General features: G+C 44.2%; 1 protein-coding gene across 8 annotated transcripts in view; it reads right to left on the bottom strand.

The window, feature by feature from the left end:
• Positions 1 to 11,278, bottom strand: part of MICU3 (mitochondrial calcium uptake family member 3) — a 232,443-nt gene extending 221,165 nt beyond the window's left edge. For all 8 annotated transcript variants that reach the window (XM_073608203.1, XM_073608174.1, XM_073608196.1 and 5 more), the window contains exon 1: positions 11,017 to 11,278. In XM_073608203.1, coding sequence (XP_073464304.1) covers positions 11,017 to 11,223 — 207 coding nt within the window. In that variant the 5' untranslated portion in view covers positions 11,224 to 11,278. The remainder of the gene's footprint in view (positions 1 to 11,016) is intronic.
• Positions 11,279 to 13,005: the final 1,727 nt, after the last annotated feature.

The following is a 13,005-nucleotide window of genomic DNA, read 5'->3' on the forward strand; positions in this document are numbered from 1 at the left end:
GCTATAGGGTTGGGAAGTTAGACGGTTGCCCCACATCGCCACTCTTAAATGTTGCACTTTTTGCATTTTTTTTATGCGCTGTAACACACCACAACACTGCTGTTTCCATGTATACTGTGCCTAATAATTGGATTGTCACGGCTGTGCAAGGTGTTTTTTGGTCACTTCAGGGGTGAAAAAAAAAAAATGTCCTGTCTGCCACCAGTGGAGACAAGCCCTAAACCTCTATTTGCCGTCTGCATACTGGTCATATATAGGGTGCACTAATACTAGTATTGGTGCCGATACCGAGTATTTGCACAAGTATCGGTACTCGTGCAAATGCACTGATATCTGAAACCGATACTTTCAGGCTCAGTTCTTTGAGCTGTCAGCAGGGATAAACAAATGTTCCTCTGTTTAACCCCTTATTAACCTTTAAAGCGGAGTTCCGCCATTTTTTTTTTAAGTCAGCAGCTACAAATACTGCAGCTGCTGACTTTTAAAATATGAACACTTACCTGTCCAGGGCGCCCACGAAGCCTATCTGTCCCTCAGCTGTTGAGTGCTGCTGCCGCCATCCTCAGTAAGGGAATCCTGTGGCTTCACTTCCTGGTTCCCTACTGCGCATGAGCGACTCGCGCTGCACTATCCTACTGGTTTCTGCTATTTTCTGGGACTCGAGTGTCTCCCAGAATACAGCGGGGGGGGGGGACGGGAAGTGGCGTAGATACCCGCGGGTGGCTCGGGTATCTATGCCCGGAAGTGGGAGCAAAATACCTGTATTAGACAGATATATGCTCCCCCCTGAAAGGTGCCAAATGTGACACCAGAGGGGGGGAGAAACCGGAAAAGCGAAAGTTCCATTTTTGTGTGGAACTCCGCTTTAATTCACTCTAATCAGCCTTAATTAACTCCCTATTCTACTCCATTTAATTATTATTTTCCAGCTTTTTATTTTTTTTTTGTTCGCTCACGTCTATTTTATAAACGATAAACAATTAAAACTTTTTTTTTTTTGTTTTCAAATACTAAAAAAAAAAAAAAAAAGTATCGGTACTCGTAGTAAAAAAAATGGTATCTGCACATCCCTAGTTATATATGAGGCCAGTTCTTCAATGTCGAGGTGTCATCTCGGAGATTTTATTGGTCAAGTCCCACTTTACCATTTTTTTAAAAGAAATACTTTTAATTTGCTTTAAAGAGTAAATGTGATATAAGTCCAGCCTGCTTCATGACAGAATGGTAACCTCTAGCCCTGCCACTGTGGAAATAGCAGAATTATTCATAGCATGCTACATGATCTAGGGGTTCTACCTTGGCTACCCTTACAAGTGCAAAACTCCAGGTCAACTATCTGGTTACAAAGCCTCGTAGAATGAGGGAACAAGTGAAGTACTGAGTACAAAATCTGGAAGGTAAAAAAATAAATAAATAAAGCGAATTTTCCTGTTCGTTTTTCTTTCATTGTAATGCAAATAGGGAACTTTGGCTAAAGCTATTTGAAAACACTTTAGTTAATAGTGAACAATGCTTGTGTGCAATATATTATGTAAAAGGAAACCACACGATTACCAATTCTGTTTTTAAAAGTGACACAAATGTGGCTAACAAGACGACTGTCATGGTAAGCAGAAGTACAGCTGAGTTCAGCAACAACATGGTCAAATATCACACAGTCAGCGGCAGCCATCTGAGCGTCAATGAATCAAGTCTGCCAAAAGCACAAGGCCGAAAGCCACATTTTTTAGTATTAAAGGTAAAGCAGGAGCATAACTAGACATTACACGGCCCAAACACAAAAGTTTAGCAGTTCCTTAACACAAAACAAAAATGTCATCTCTGCAATCATCTGTACACATGAAGAACCCTGCAGACCCCCCTCATGTAAACTTATTTATTTAGGTATGACGATTTTCACAGTCCTTTACTTATTGTACGTCAGTGCCTCCAGGAGCTTACAATCTAATGCAGGGTACACACTAGGGTTTTTTTTTTTTTTCAGCCCAGTGGGCTGAATGGAAAAAAACTGAGGAGCTTGTGAGAAGCTCACTGTACTAACTATGCAATATTAGTACTATGGTTGCACCGATACCATTTTCTACCAGCGAGTATAAGTACCGATACCGAGTGCTGATAACGAGGGCCGATACCTTTGCAGTGCAATTTGAGCCCATACAAAATGAATGGGCTCAAATCGCCCTGCAAAGAATCACATGCAGTTTGAATAGGAATGCGTTGCAATTCCTGTCCGAATTGCAATTCGAATTGCATGTGGTTTCCAGCGCTGCTCCTGTGTGAACACCGGCTGAAGTCACTATGACAAGCCTGGGTTCACACAGGAGCGGTGGGAGAAACTGCATGTGATTCAGACAGGAATCGAACCGTATTCCTGTTCAAATCACATGCGATTCTTTTCAGTGCGATTTAAACCCATTCATTTTTTATGGGCTCAAGTCACATCACAAAGGTGTTGGTATTAGGTATTGGAGCATTTACACAAGTATGAATAATCATGCAAATACTCAGCAGCGGTATCGATACCGATATCGGTGCAACCCTAGTTAGTACAGTTAGTTAGTACAGCGATCTCCCAGTTGAGCTATTGTGTTCTGACAGGGGCACCGCCACCCCCCGCCAAAATACACCGGTTAACACTTGCAGCCAATGACTGATTGGATGCTGATCGGCAGCTGTTTTTCCAGAATGCCCGTTTGACAGAAGCCGGACAGGCTACTGTACAAACCGGCTGATATTTGTCCCGTGTGTACCAGACTTTATGCAGGGTTTCTCAACCAGTGTTCCTCCAGAGCTTGCTAGGGGTTCTTTGAGCAATTTCTGCCTCTCAGATAAGTTCCCACTGAGGCTATTGATCTTTTTAGCCATCTGTAAGGCGGTAATTCTACCCAATGACCATAAGTGTAAGGAGCATTCTTCCCACTGACCATTACACTAATGTATCATGACTTGTAACGATAATCATTTTTTAGCAGGGGTTCCCTTAAAGTGGTTGTAATCCCTTACACACCACTTTTACCTACAAGTAAGCCTATAATAATAAGTTTGCCTGCAGATATTAGGTTTAGGAGATATTTACCATATACGCTTGCACTGACGTCATTGGCGCATGCACACTAAAGAAAGGGCAGGATCATGAAGTTTCTAAAGGGGCTTGTGCCATGATCATCAGCTCCCGCGTGCATGCGTGGGAGTGTCGTCACGCAACTCCGGCAAGTCACAGAGCCGGAGTCCACAGCCCCAGAAGGAAGAGAGGTGAAGATGGACGGGGACATTGCGGGCTTTGTTTGCAGGTAATTGCAACATAATGGGCTAGTATGTGTTGCATACTAGCCCATTATTCTTTTACTTTGCAGGGGAATAAAGAGGGAGTAAAACCCATCAGGTTTACTTCCTCTTTAAGACTGGAGAGTTATTTCAAGGGTTCCTCTGTGTTGAAAATGCTGAGAAAGGCTGGTCTATGGTTTCTAGCCTACATTCATACATACACATACTAGGGCCATTTTAGAGCAAACTCATCTATCAGCTTAGTCATCAGACTGTGGGAGGAAACTCACACAAGGACAGGAAGAACATGCAAACTCCATGTTTTCTACTCCCAGCCAAGCCCATAAAGAATCAAATCACTCCATGTATCTATAGTGTCGCAATGGTGGCATCTTTGCTGGCACAACACTGAATGGGAAGAAAGCCAACTGTGGATGGGGGGGGCTAGAAAGAAGATTGGCTTCTGACACTTAATAAGCCCTCAGCAGAAAAATACCTTAAAGTGATGTCTTGGACATTCAGATATTTACACATTTTTAACAAGCAATAAACACATTTTGAAACAAGCCCGGTCCTCTTTAGCAGCAAGGAACTCTGGAGTAATTAATCCTTCAATTTATAACAGAAACACTGACGTTTAGTTTTCACATTATAGGGTTAAAAACATTTTCAGCAACTAGAGAAAATAGTATGGATCTTGCCTATGTTCTTGTCAGTTCCCGCAAACTTAATGGCTTGCTTATACCAGCCTGCACACTAAAATTGGTGTTTGTTCTGTAAAGGCAGTGAGAGGCGGTGCTTGGCTTTCCCCTTTTTCTTTTTAACTTAAAATGAGTGTAAAATGTTTTTTTTTTCTTTTCTTAAATGAACAAACATGTCATACTTACCTGCACTGTGCAATGGTTTTGCTTAGAACAGCCCTGATCCTCCTCTTCTGGGGTCCTCCACCTGCGCTCTGGGCTCCTCTTGTTCTCAGTGTAGCTCGGCCCTGACCCCCAGCGCCCTTGTCACTGGGTTTGATTGACAGGAGCAGGAGCAAATGGCACCGAGTCCAGTGAGAAGGGAGAAAAAGAGCAGTGCTGCTGCTCTCAGGCACAGCGCTGGATCGAGATCGGGCTCAGGTAAGTATTTGGGGGGTTGGGGGGGCCACAACAGAGGGTTTTTTACAGAAAATGCATGGAGGTAAAAAAACCTTCAGCCTTTAAAACCACTTAATTGAATTGTCACAAAATGACACTTCATTCAAGCCTGTGCACTGCAGCACCTTGCAACACGCTGTGGTGACATGAGAGATTGTATGAACGAGCCCTAAAACAAAGCCTTTTCTTTATGGTGTAAACTACCAATCCCATCAGTCCATCATGTAATGGAGATAAATAAAGGCAGACATGTTTGAAGTCCAGCATGTTGAACAACCATGGCTCCTTCCATGGATACAGTGGAGAAATGAGCTCACACATGAAGGGACAGGAATTATATTATTTGCTGGATTTTTTAGGTGAAAAATGGTGAAAAAAGCCTGAAAACTTAAAATGAATGCAACCGTCACATCTAGGGACTAGTTAGGTACAATATATTAGATTTTGGGTTTTGGGTTAGGATAAAAAAGGCTTTTATTATCAAGACCCTAAAATACAAAGTCCTGAACTCATTCATATGTAATGAGAACAGAGGGCTGTGTGAGGTCTAGATGTAACCTGATAACTGGCAAGGAAAAAGCTCTTGTGATAGATAGATAGATAGATAGATAGATAGATAGATAGATAGATAGATAGATAGATAGATAGATAGATAGATAGATAGATAGATACTCCTTGTCCTCACAATGCCTGCCTTGGAAAAACTGTGCCAATCTGGTTAGGATCCAGGCTCAGACCTTACACAGCCATCAGTCCTCCGGAAATAAGGCCCGGTGGCTTCTATCCTAGGGCTCTCCAACATGGGAGCAGAGAGCTGCCCACCAAAAAACACATGTGTATTTTTGTGCCCAGGAGTCACAAGTGTTTGAGTACAGCCCCTATGCAATTCAATGGCAGGATGCATCTTTAAGGTGATTACATGCGTACAGCAGAACTGCACGATTCTGGCCAAAATTAAAATCACAATTTTTTTGCTTAGAATAAAAAGATCACGATTGTAATTTTTTCCCCCCAAAAAATTCATTTGAACGACTGCTGCGCAAATATAGTTTGACATAAAATATTGCAACAACGACCATTTTATTCTCTAGGGTCTCTACTAAAAAATATATTTATAATGTTTGGGGTTCTAAGTCATTTTCTAGCAAAAAATTATTTTAACTTGAAACCAACAAATGTCAGAAAAAGGTTTAGTGTTTAAGTGGTTAAACTTCCATCATTTACTCACTAAAGTGTATTCCTTTGATCTAAAGGACAAATTGTTACAATGTTTATACTTAAGTTCCACTGCTAAAGAATGTTGCGATTCTTGGCAGACTGCCGTTTTTTGTTTTTTTTTTTCCCTTTCTTTTGACGGCTGTCAGCTTCAGCAGAGCAGAGAGAATTCTCTGCATAGAAAGAATCGGGAAATACTTTTTCAAGATCACAACTGGGGAAAAAACGATTCTTACAGATTAATCGTGCAGCTCTAGCGTACAGGGATACATGTGTGCCCTTGAATGCAGAAAGTTAGCGCCCAGTGCCGCTCATTCGTCCCTATATGCATGTAAGGGCTCACTCAGATGGGCACTGAGACTTGGATGCAGAGGCAGCGGATGCAGACTCACAATGTCTGTGTTCAGATCTCTGTTATGTTATGTTTGTCACATATCCCAGGTCCAAACCCCTTTTCTGAAAAAATAAATCAGCTATACAGGTAGTGGAGTAGTGGAGTGGAGGAGGGGTGGGCAGGAGGCACTTTCAATTTTAGTCTGAAGATCTACTTTAAAGTGTCATGATTAATGTACAGGAGAAATAAGGGTTAATGGTTGGCTTAGCAGACGTAGATATGAATGGGTAACGATAGTATAACTTAAGTGCAGGGTGAGAACACCTTTACCTCTCCTAATGATACCATAATGACGAAACGCGTTGGCAGGGAGAGCCGGAGGAGCCTGTACACTACATTGATACAGGCTGATACAGGCTGTTATATCTTGTTGCGGGAATCGGGCACTGGGGTATTTGTATACATAAATGGTTTTACATCATGAAGTTCTCTGCCCTCTCTAACCTATACATGTACGATGGGGTTCCAATAAATAGTAAAATTGGCACCTAGAGTGTAAAAAGAGGGTGGGTGACCCACTTATGACAGTATGGCCTTGTATACACATAGTGCCATGACCGGTGTTTTACCGCACAGGATGAATGCAGGTCACCTCCAGGACATACACAAAACAATTGCTTTCTATGTGTCCTATTCATATCGTAACTCACTCCAGAGCTGCGGTGCAGTGAGCTGCAAAAAAATGCAAACATGCAGCAGTATATCTTCGTGCACAGGACAGGATCGCACGTCACTATACAGCAGCACAGCACACCGCACTGCTGTACAGTGACATGAACTAAATGCATAGGCGTGTGCGGGGGTGTGCCAGGTATGCCTGGGTACACCCTAATCACTGTGTGCGGTGCAAATTCTCCCTATTGCCCGGGCTTCCCCTCGTGTTGCCCCCCCCCCACAGTGTTGCTGGCTTCCCTCCTTTTCTCTCCCCTGGCTGCTGCAGAGCATGTTTAGAATGGATAGTGGAGGAAATGTGCCCCTTTTTAACAAATGAAACCACCAAGCTACTCATTCAGTGTCGGTTCACACTACTGCGCTCTGCGAGATAGCAAGTGATTCGCACCGCACTGCAAATCACATGCGATGTCCGTGCGATGCAATTTCAGCCATACAGATAGTATGCCTGATATCACATCATATTCGGACCAAACTCGCACAGGAACTTTTTTTTGGTCGGCACCAGAATCGGATCACACCTCTCCATACACTCTCCCCTCTTCAGTCTATCATGAATGCTGCTGCCAAACTCATCTACTTTACCAACTGCTCTGTGTCTGCTACTCCTCTCCGCCAATCCCTACACTGAATACCGAATTGCCCAGCAAATTGAATTCAAAATACTAACAAGGACATACAAAGCCATTCACAACTCTGCCCCGAGCTACTGTACATCACCAATCTTGTCTCCAAATATTACCCAAATCGTCCTCTCTGCTTCTCCAGAGCCTCTCCCATTCTCTGGAACTCTCTACCTCAATCTGGCCGGCTATCTCCTACTCTAGCTGCCTTTAGGTGATTCCTAAAAAACATCTCTTCAGGGAAACCTTCGAAGAGCGATTCACGTTCGAATCTCTTTTTAGATGCAATTGATAGGTGGTGAGGTGGTGGTGTGACACTTCCTCACAACCTGTTTTTACCTATATTTGCTGGAAAATCGTATTAGCGTTTGTGACGCTTGTTATCCCTTGACCCTGTTTATCTGAATGGGTTGCATTCAGGGGCTTAATGCCCGCTGATCACTACATGTCGGGGGCGAGACGCAAAGCATGGCAGCTGCAGCATGTAAACACCCGACTCTGCTGACTATTGCCGCTTAAGGTGGGTGGTTGGGCGGCAGTAAAATCATGGCTCAACTGCACATTTTTACTGCCCCCAAACATCTAAATACACATCTAAATGAGGCCTTAGCCTAGGTTCAAACGTATGTGGGTCCTGCGTGCTGCGTTTATGCGGGCACAACAGCACAGTCATTTGAATAAGCGAATGTACCAGTGGGAAACGCAGGGAAAAAGTCCCCAACACTTTTGTTTTTAAATGCTGCCGCATGGAATTGCACGGTGCTACTACACCCTGCGGTTATGTGCAGCCAAAAATGTGCTGAGTTTTCCAATGCGTAAGGCCTGGTTCACACTAGTGCAACTGCGATTTTATCACATTTCCAATGTGATTATGTAGCGTAACTGCAATACGTCTTGGTGCATTTTTGATGCAAATTTCATACATGTGATTTCTGGAGGAGGAGAATATTTGGGGGGGGGAAATGCACCTAGAATTGCATGAAAAACACATGTAAACCTAAACTGTCTTTAGGGTCTCTGCTCCGGCATCTACTGTACGTCCCCCCATTGGGTGTATTTCACTGAAAGTGCAGGTCAGGCTAGGAGTCTGCCCTGACTCCATATAAGCCACAAAATAAAGGATCAGCGATCACCCGCCGGGCTTGTATGGTGTGCAGTAGCTGTAAAACTCATGTAGATGCATTTTTGATGCATTTCTATGAAGTCTATGGGGCACAAAATTGCAATGCATTGCACCAAAGCAGCAAAGGACCCTTCCCAAAAGTTTCTCACAGTAGCATTGCATTGAAATGAATGGGCACCACTGAAAACAATGTGATTTTTTTTGCGTTTTGCGGGTCGGGGAACGTGTACGGTTAGCATGCATTCTCTGATCCCCATATGTGTGAACCTCCTTTCACACCGATGCAGTTTGCTTTTGATCTGTTTATGCAGTGCTTTTTGCAATTTTTTATGCTTTCTTTTTTTTTTGTTGTTAGGCAGATTAAAAAACGCAAAATGTAAAATTGTGGCAAAAACGCACTACATGCTTATCTGAAGCTTCTCCATTGAAGTCTATTGACATAAAAATGCACGGTTTTGTAAAAAGTCCCTGACCTTTTCCAAAAACGCAGCAGCTGAAAAAAAGCATAGATGTGAACGTGTCCCACAGGAAACCATGTTAAATGGACTGTAGTGCTTTTCTGCAAAAAGCAATAAAAAACGCATAGTTGTAAACCGAGCCAAAAGCCTGGTACACGCTATGGGACCTTTTTACACGGGCCATCCAATCAGCTCCGCCTGTCCGTTTTTCAGACTGACCTGATTGGACACTGCATTGTCCTCTATGGAGCGATAGATGTCAGTGGACACGTCTGCTGAAAACAGACACACGGTTGTCCTATTTTCCATCCGTCTGGCGGATCAGATCCCCATAGAGGAGAGCGTGAGGGACTGAGCTTGTCAGACTGTGTCCATGTCTGCTCTGCACAGTGGAGCGGACACGGACCTGTCATCCGCCTGCTCAGCGGGGCAAACGGATTCTGTTAAGTGGAGGCGCCCGTGTGAAAGGGGCCTAATCGTTTTTTTGTTTTTTTTCATTCAATCCAGTGTGCTGAATGAAAAAAAACCTGACAGCTCTGGATGCAGCTGCTGTACTAACAATCTGATGTTAGTACAGGAAGCTGTTGTGTTCTGACAAGGGGACAGCCCACCACCACCAGAACACTGCGGTCATCGCTCTCTGCCATTGGTTGAGAGCACTGATTGGGAGCCGGTCAGCTGCTGGTTTTCCAGCATGCACGGCCGGCTTCTGTGGACCGGCTAACATACAAACGGGCTGAATGTTGGCCGTTTTTTATTGAACTGGCCGATGTCTCCCGACATTCGCCCCGTGTGTACTAGGCATTAGGCTCCGTTAACACCTAGGTGTTTGTGATCTATCAGTGATGAGAGCTTCTTTTGGGTAACAAGATTTGCGCAAAGCGGTTTGCTGCAATTGCAGTGCAATTTATTGCAGCAGAATCGCACCCGCCTTTAGTAGCCATTGAAAAACGAATGGCACCTGAACAAGCGTTTGTGATTGTGTTGCAGAGCGATTTGGGATCTCATGGCGATTCTACCTGCGATCCCAAATGCTTTTTCAGGTGCCATTCCTTTTCAAAAGGCACCTAAAGTAGGTGCGACTCTGCCACGATAAATTGCACTGCAATCGTGGCAAAACCAGATTGTGCAAAGCTTGTCCCCCCCAAAAGAAGCTTCCGCTCCTTTTTAAACAACATACACAGCAGAATCGCACTCGTGTTTGAAAAGGAATGGCGCCTTAACAAGCGTGCTGTGATTTGTCCGTTTTGCAGAACGATTTGGGATCCCATAATCGCAGATGCCTAGGTGTGAACAGAGCCTTAAGCCTTGTACACACGATGAGATTATTGGACGAATGGTCGTCCATTTTTTTTTTTTGCATGCAAATCTCAGATCGAATCTGATGAGTTTACTAAGTCACGAAAATTCCCATACCACAGAAAAAAAAAAAAAATCAGAAGTGATGTCATGTGTTGTAATGCTCTTTCGAACGATAGATGTACTGATTAAACGAGAAATTGTAGGATCTGGCACAGTACGAAAAAAAAATTTCGTGCATGTCCGATAGAATTATATCGGATAAACTGCCACGATGAGCTCTTGAAAAGCTCTGTACTAACGATCCGGTTATTGTACGATCACGTTGAAAGCGATATTTTCCGTACGATTTTCTGATCGTGTGTACGGGGCATTGCCGCTGGACTGTTTTCATAGAAGAGGAAAGGGATGGATACATTGTGTATGGTAGACAGATACTGACAGGTGACAGGAGGACGATTGTACACAGACAGCGGGACATTTCTATGTAGCAATGTGATCTTTATTTCTTATCCCTGCCTATAGGATTGTTATTATTATGTTTATACGTGATTGTTATTATGTTTATACATTATTATTGTTATTACTATGTTTATACTTGATTGTTATCATGTTTATACATTATTATTGATTGTTATTATCAGGATGATGTCACTATTACACGTGATGTGTAGATCTCCATCCCTGTCACTGTGGATGATGATCACAGGAGGAGATCTCTGACAGCTGGGTGACCCCGGGCTCTCCTGTCACCAATCATGTAGATGGGGGGACACCCTGCCCCCTATCAATGGAGGAGGGGGGGTGACACCACTACAGGGACACTTACCGCTTCCTTGGCAGCGCTGACCGGTACCAGGATCCCCCTCCGAGGCCAGGCGCCCTCCTGCAATATGTCGCGATAGTGTCGCACTCCCCTCCCGTCCCGATAGGCGCCATAACACGCCAGAGCCAGGCCTGCCCCGGCCGCCCCGGACACCAGCAGGGAGCCCCGGGGGGAGGCGAGAGCCCGGAGGAGGCTGCGGAGAGCCGACATGACCGGAGAGATGGAGGACCGAGGAGGAGGAGGAGAGGAGAGGAGGAGGAGGAGAGGAGAGGAGGAGGAGGAGGAAAGATCGCGAGAAGAACCCAAGAGACCCTGTCACTGCCGGATCACACCGTCCACACTGTCACCCTGACTGAGGGAACACATCAGACACCTCCATACACTGGTCTTGTCATCAGACAAGTTGTTTTGGTTGGATATTGAACACACAACGACTAGATCTAACATAAAGTAATATAGAGAGTTGTCCCTCATACATCACCCTCTATAACATTACAATACAGTATGACTTTACTGAGCAAATTTAAGACCCCTTTCAAACTGAGGCGCTGCGCTGACGGGACGTCTAAAAAAGTCCTGCAAGCAGCTTCTTTGCTGCGTTTTAGGAGCGGTGAATACTCCGTTCCTAAAGCGCCCCTTCCCATTGAAATCAATGGAAAGCGCCTTGGCAGCTGTGCTTTGTGGGCGCTTTTAACCCTTTTTTCGGCCACTAGCGGGGGTTAAAAGCGCCCCCGCTAGTGGCCGAATAAAGCGGCACCTTTAAAAGCGGCGCTTTACCAGCGTTTTTCGGGCGCTGGCAGTGTGAAAGGGCTCTAAAGATACAAAGCCCCAAATATCAACACATTGGGTAAAAACTGACATTTTTGTAATACTTCTAAATGGGTCAAAAACAAAATCTCCCATTTGACCAATACGTTTACAATGCAGATGTGTCATACACAGCCCCCACTATGATATCTTACAATACGGTATGAAAATTTAACCTCTTCCCGTCCGCGCTATAGCACAAGCCTACTTTGCCGGGAGGGCGTCCATAGCCCCGCCCCATGGCCATATAAGTAATGGCACACAGCGGCTCTAGCATTACAGCAGGAGAGAGGATCAAGAGAATATCAGAGGAAGCAGGGCTTTTTTTCTCAGGGAATATGTGCAGGAACTCCCTCCTTTTTGAATCACCCCTTGTCTCCGCCCCCTACACACCTCTGAGCACCGACCTTGGGTTCCACCCCCTACCCACCTCCCAGTACCCTCCCTTCCAGAGAATACAGAACCAAGTATTTTGTATAGAATTTGATACTGATAACAAGAAAAGCAATAAAATAGATCCCCTGCAGCCAACAACAGTAGACAACCCCCATTCAATAACATACCCCCAGCAAAAATAGACCCCCACTAGCAATAATAGATTTCCCAACTGCCAGCAACAATAGACCCCTCCCTCAACAGTAGATCCCTTCCAGCAACAAGTAACCCCCCTCCAACAACAATAGATCCTCCACCAGCAACAATAAATCTCCCCAGCAACTATAGATTCCCCACAACAATAGATCCCCTCCAGCAACCATAGATCCCCCAGCAGCCAGCATCAGTAGTCCCTCCAGCATATTATAGTACCCCACGTCATTACATACATTCTGTGCTGGAGGTGCCGGAACTGCGTTCCTCCACGTTCCCGCTGAAAAAAAGCCCTGGGAGGAAGAACAGAGGGAGAATGCAGCGGAGAAAGGAGTTTTCTATATAGATTTAGTAGACTAAAATCTTATGTTATTTAGTCTACTAAAACTAGACTACAACTAAAACTAAAACAATTCAGATGACTAAAATATGACTAAAACTAAATGGAATTTTAGTCAAAATTAAAACTAGATCAAAATGTGCAGTCAAAATTAACACTGGTATTGAAAAGTGTAAAAAAATAATTTAAAAAAAGGCAAGAAAAACACAGGGTATTGAAAATTTTTCATAGCAGTAAATCAGCCAGTTCTACAAAAA

Source organism: Aquarana catesbeiana, linkage group LG01 (assembly GCF_042186555.1).
Source record: "Aquarana catesbeiana isolate 2022-GZ linkage group LG01, ASM4218655v1, whole genome shotgun sequence".
NCBI classification, from domain to species: domain Eukaryota; kingdom Metazoa; phylum Chordata; class Amphibia; order Anura; family Ranidae; genus Aquarana; species Aquarana catesbeiana.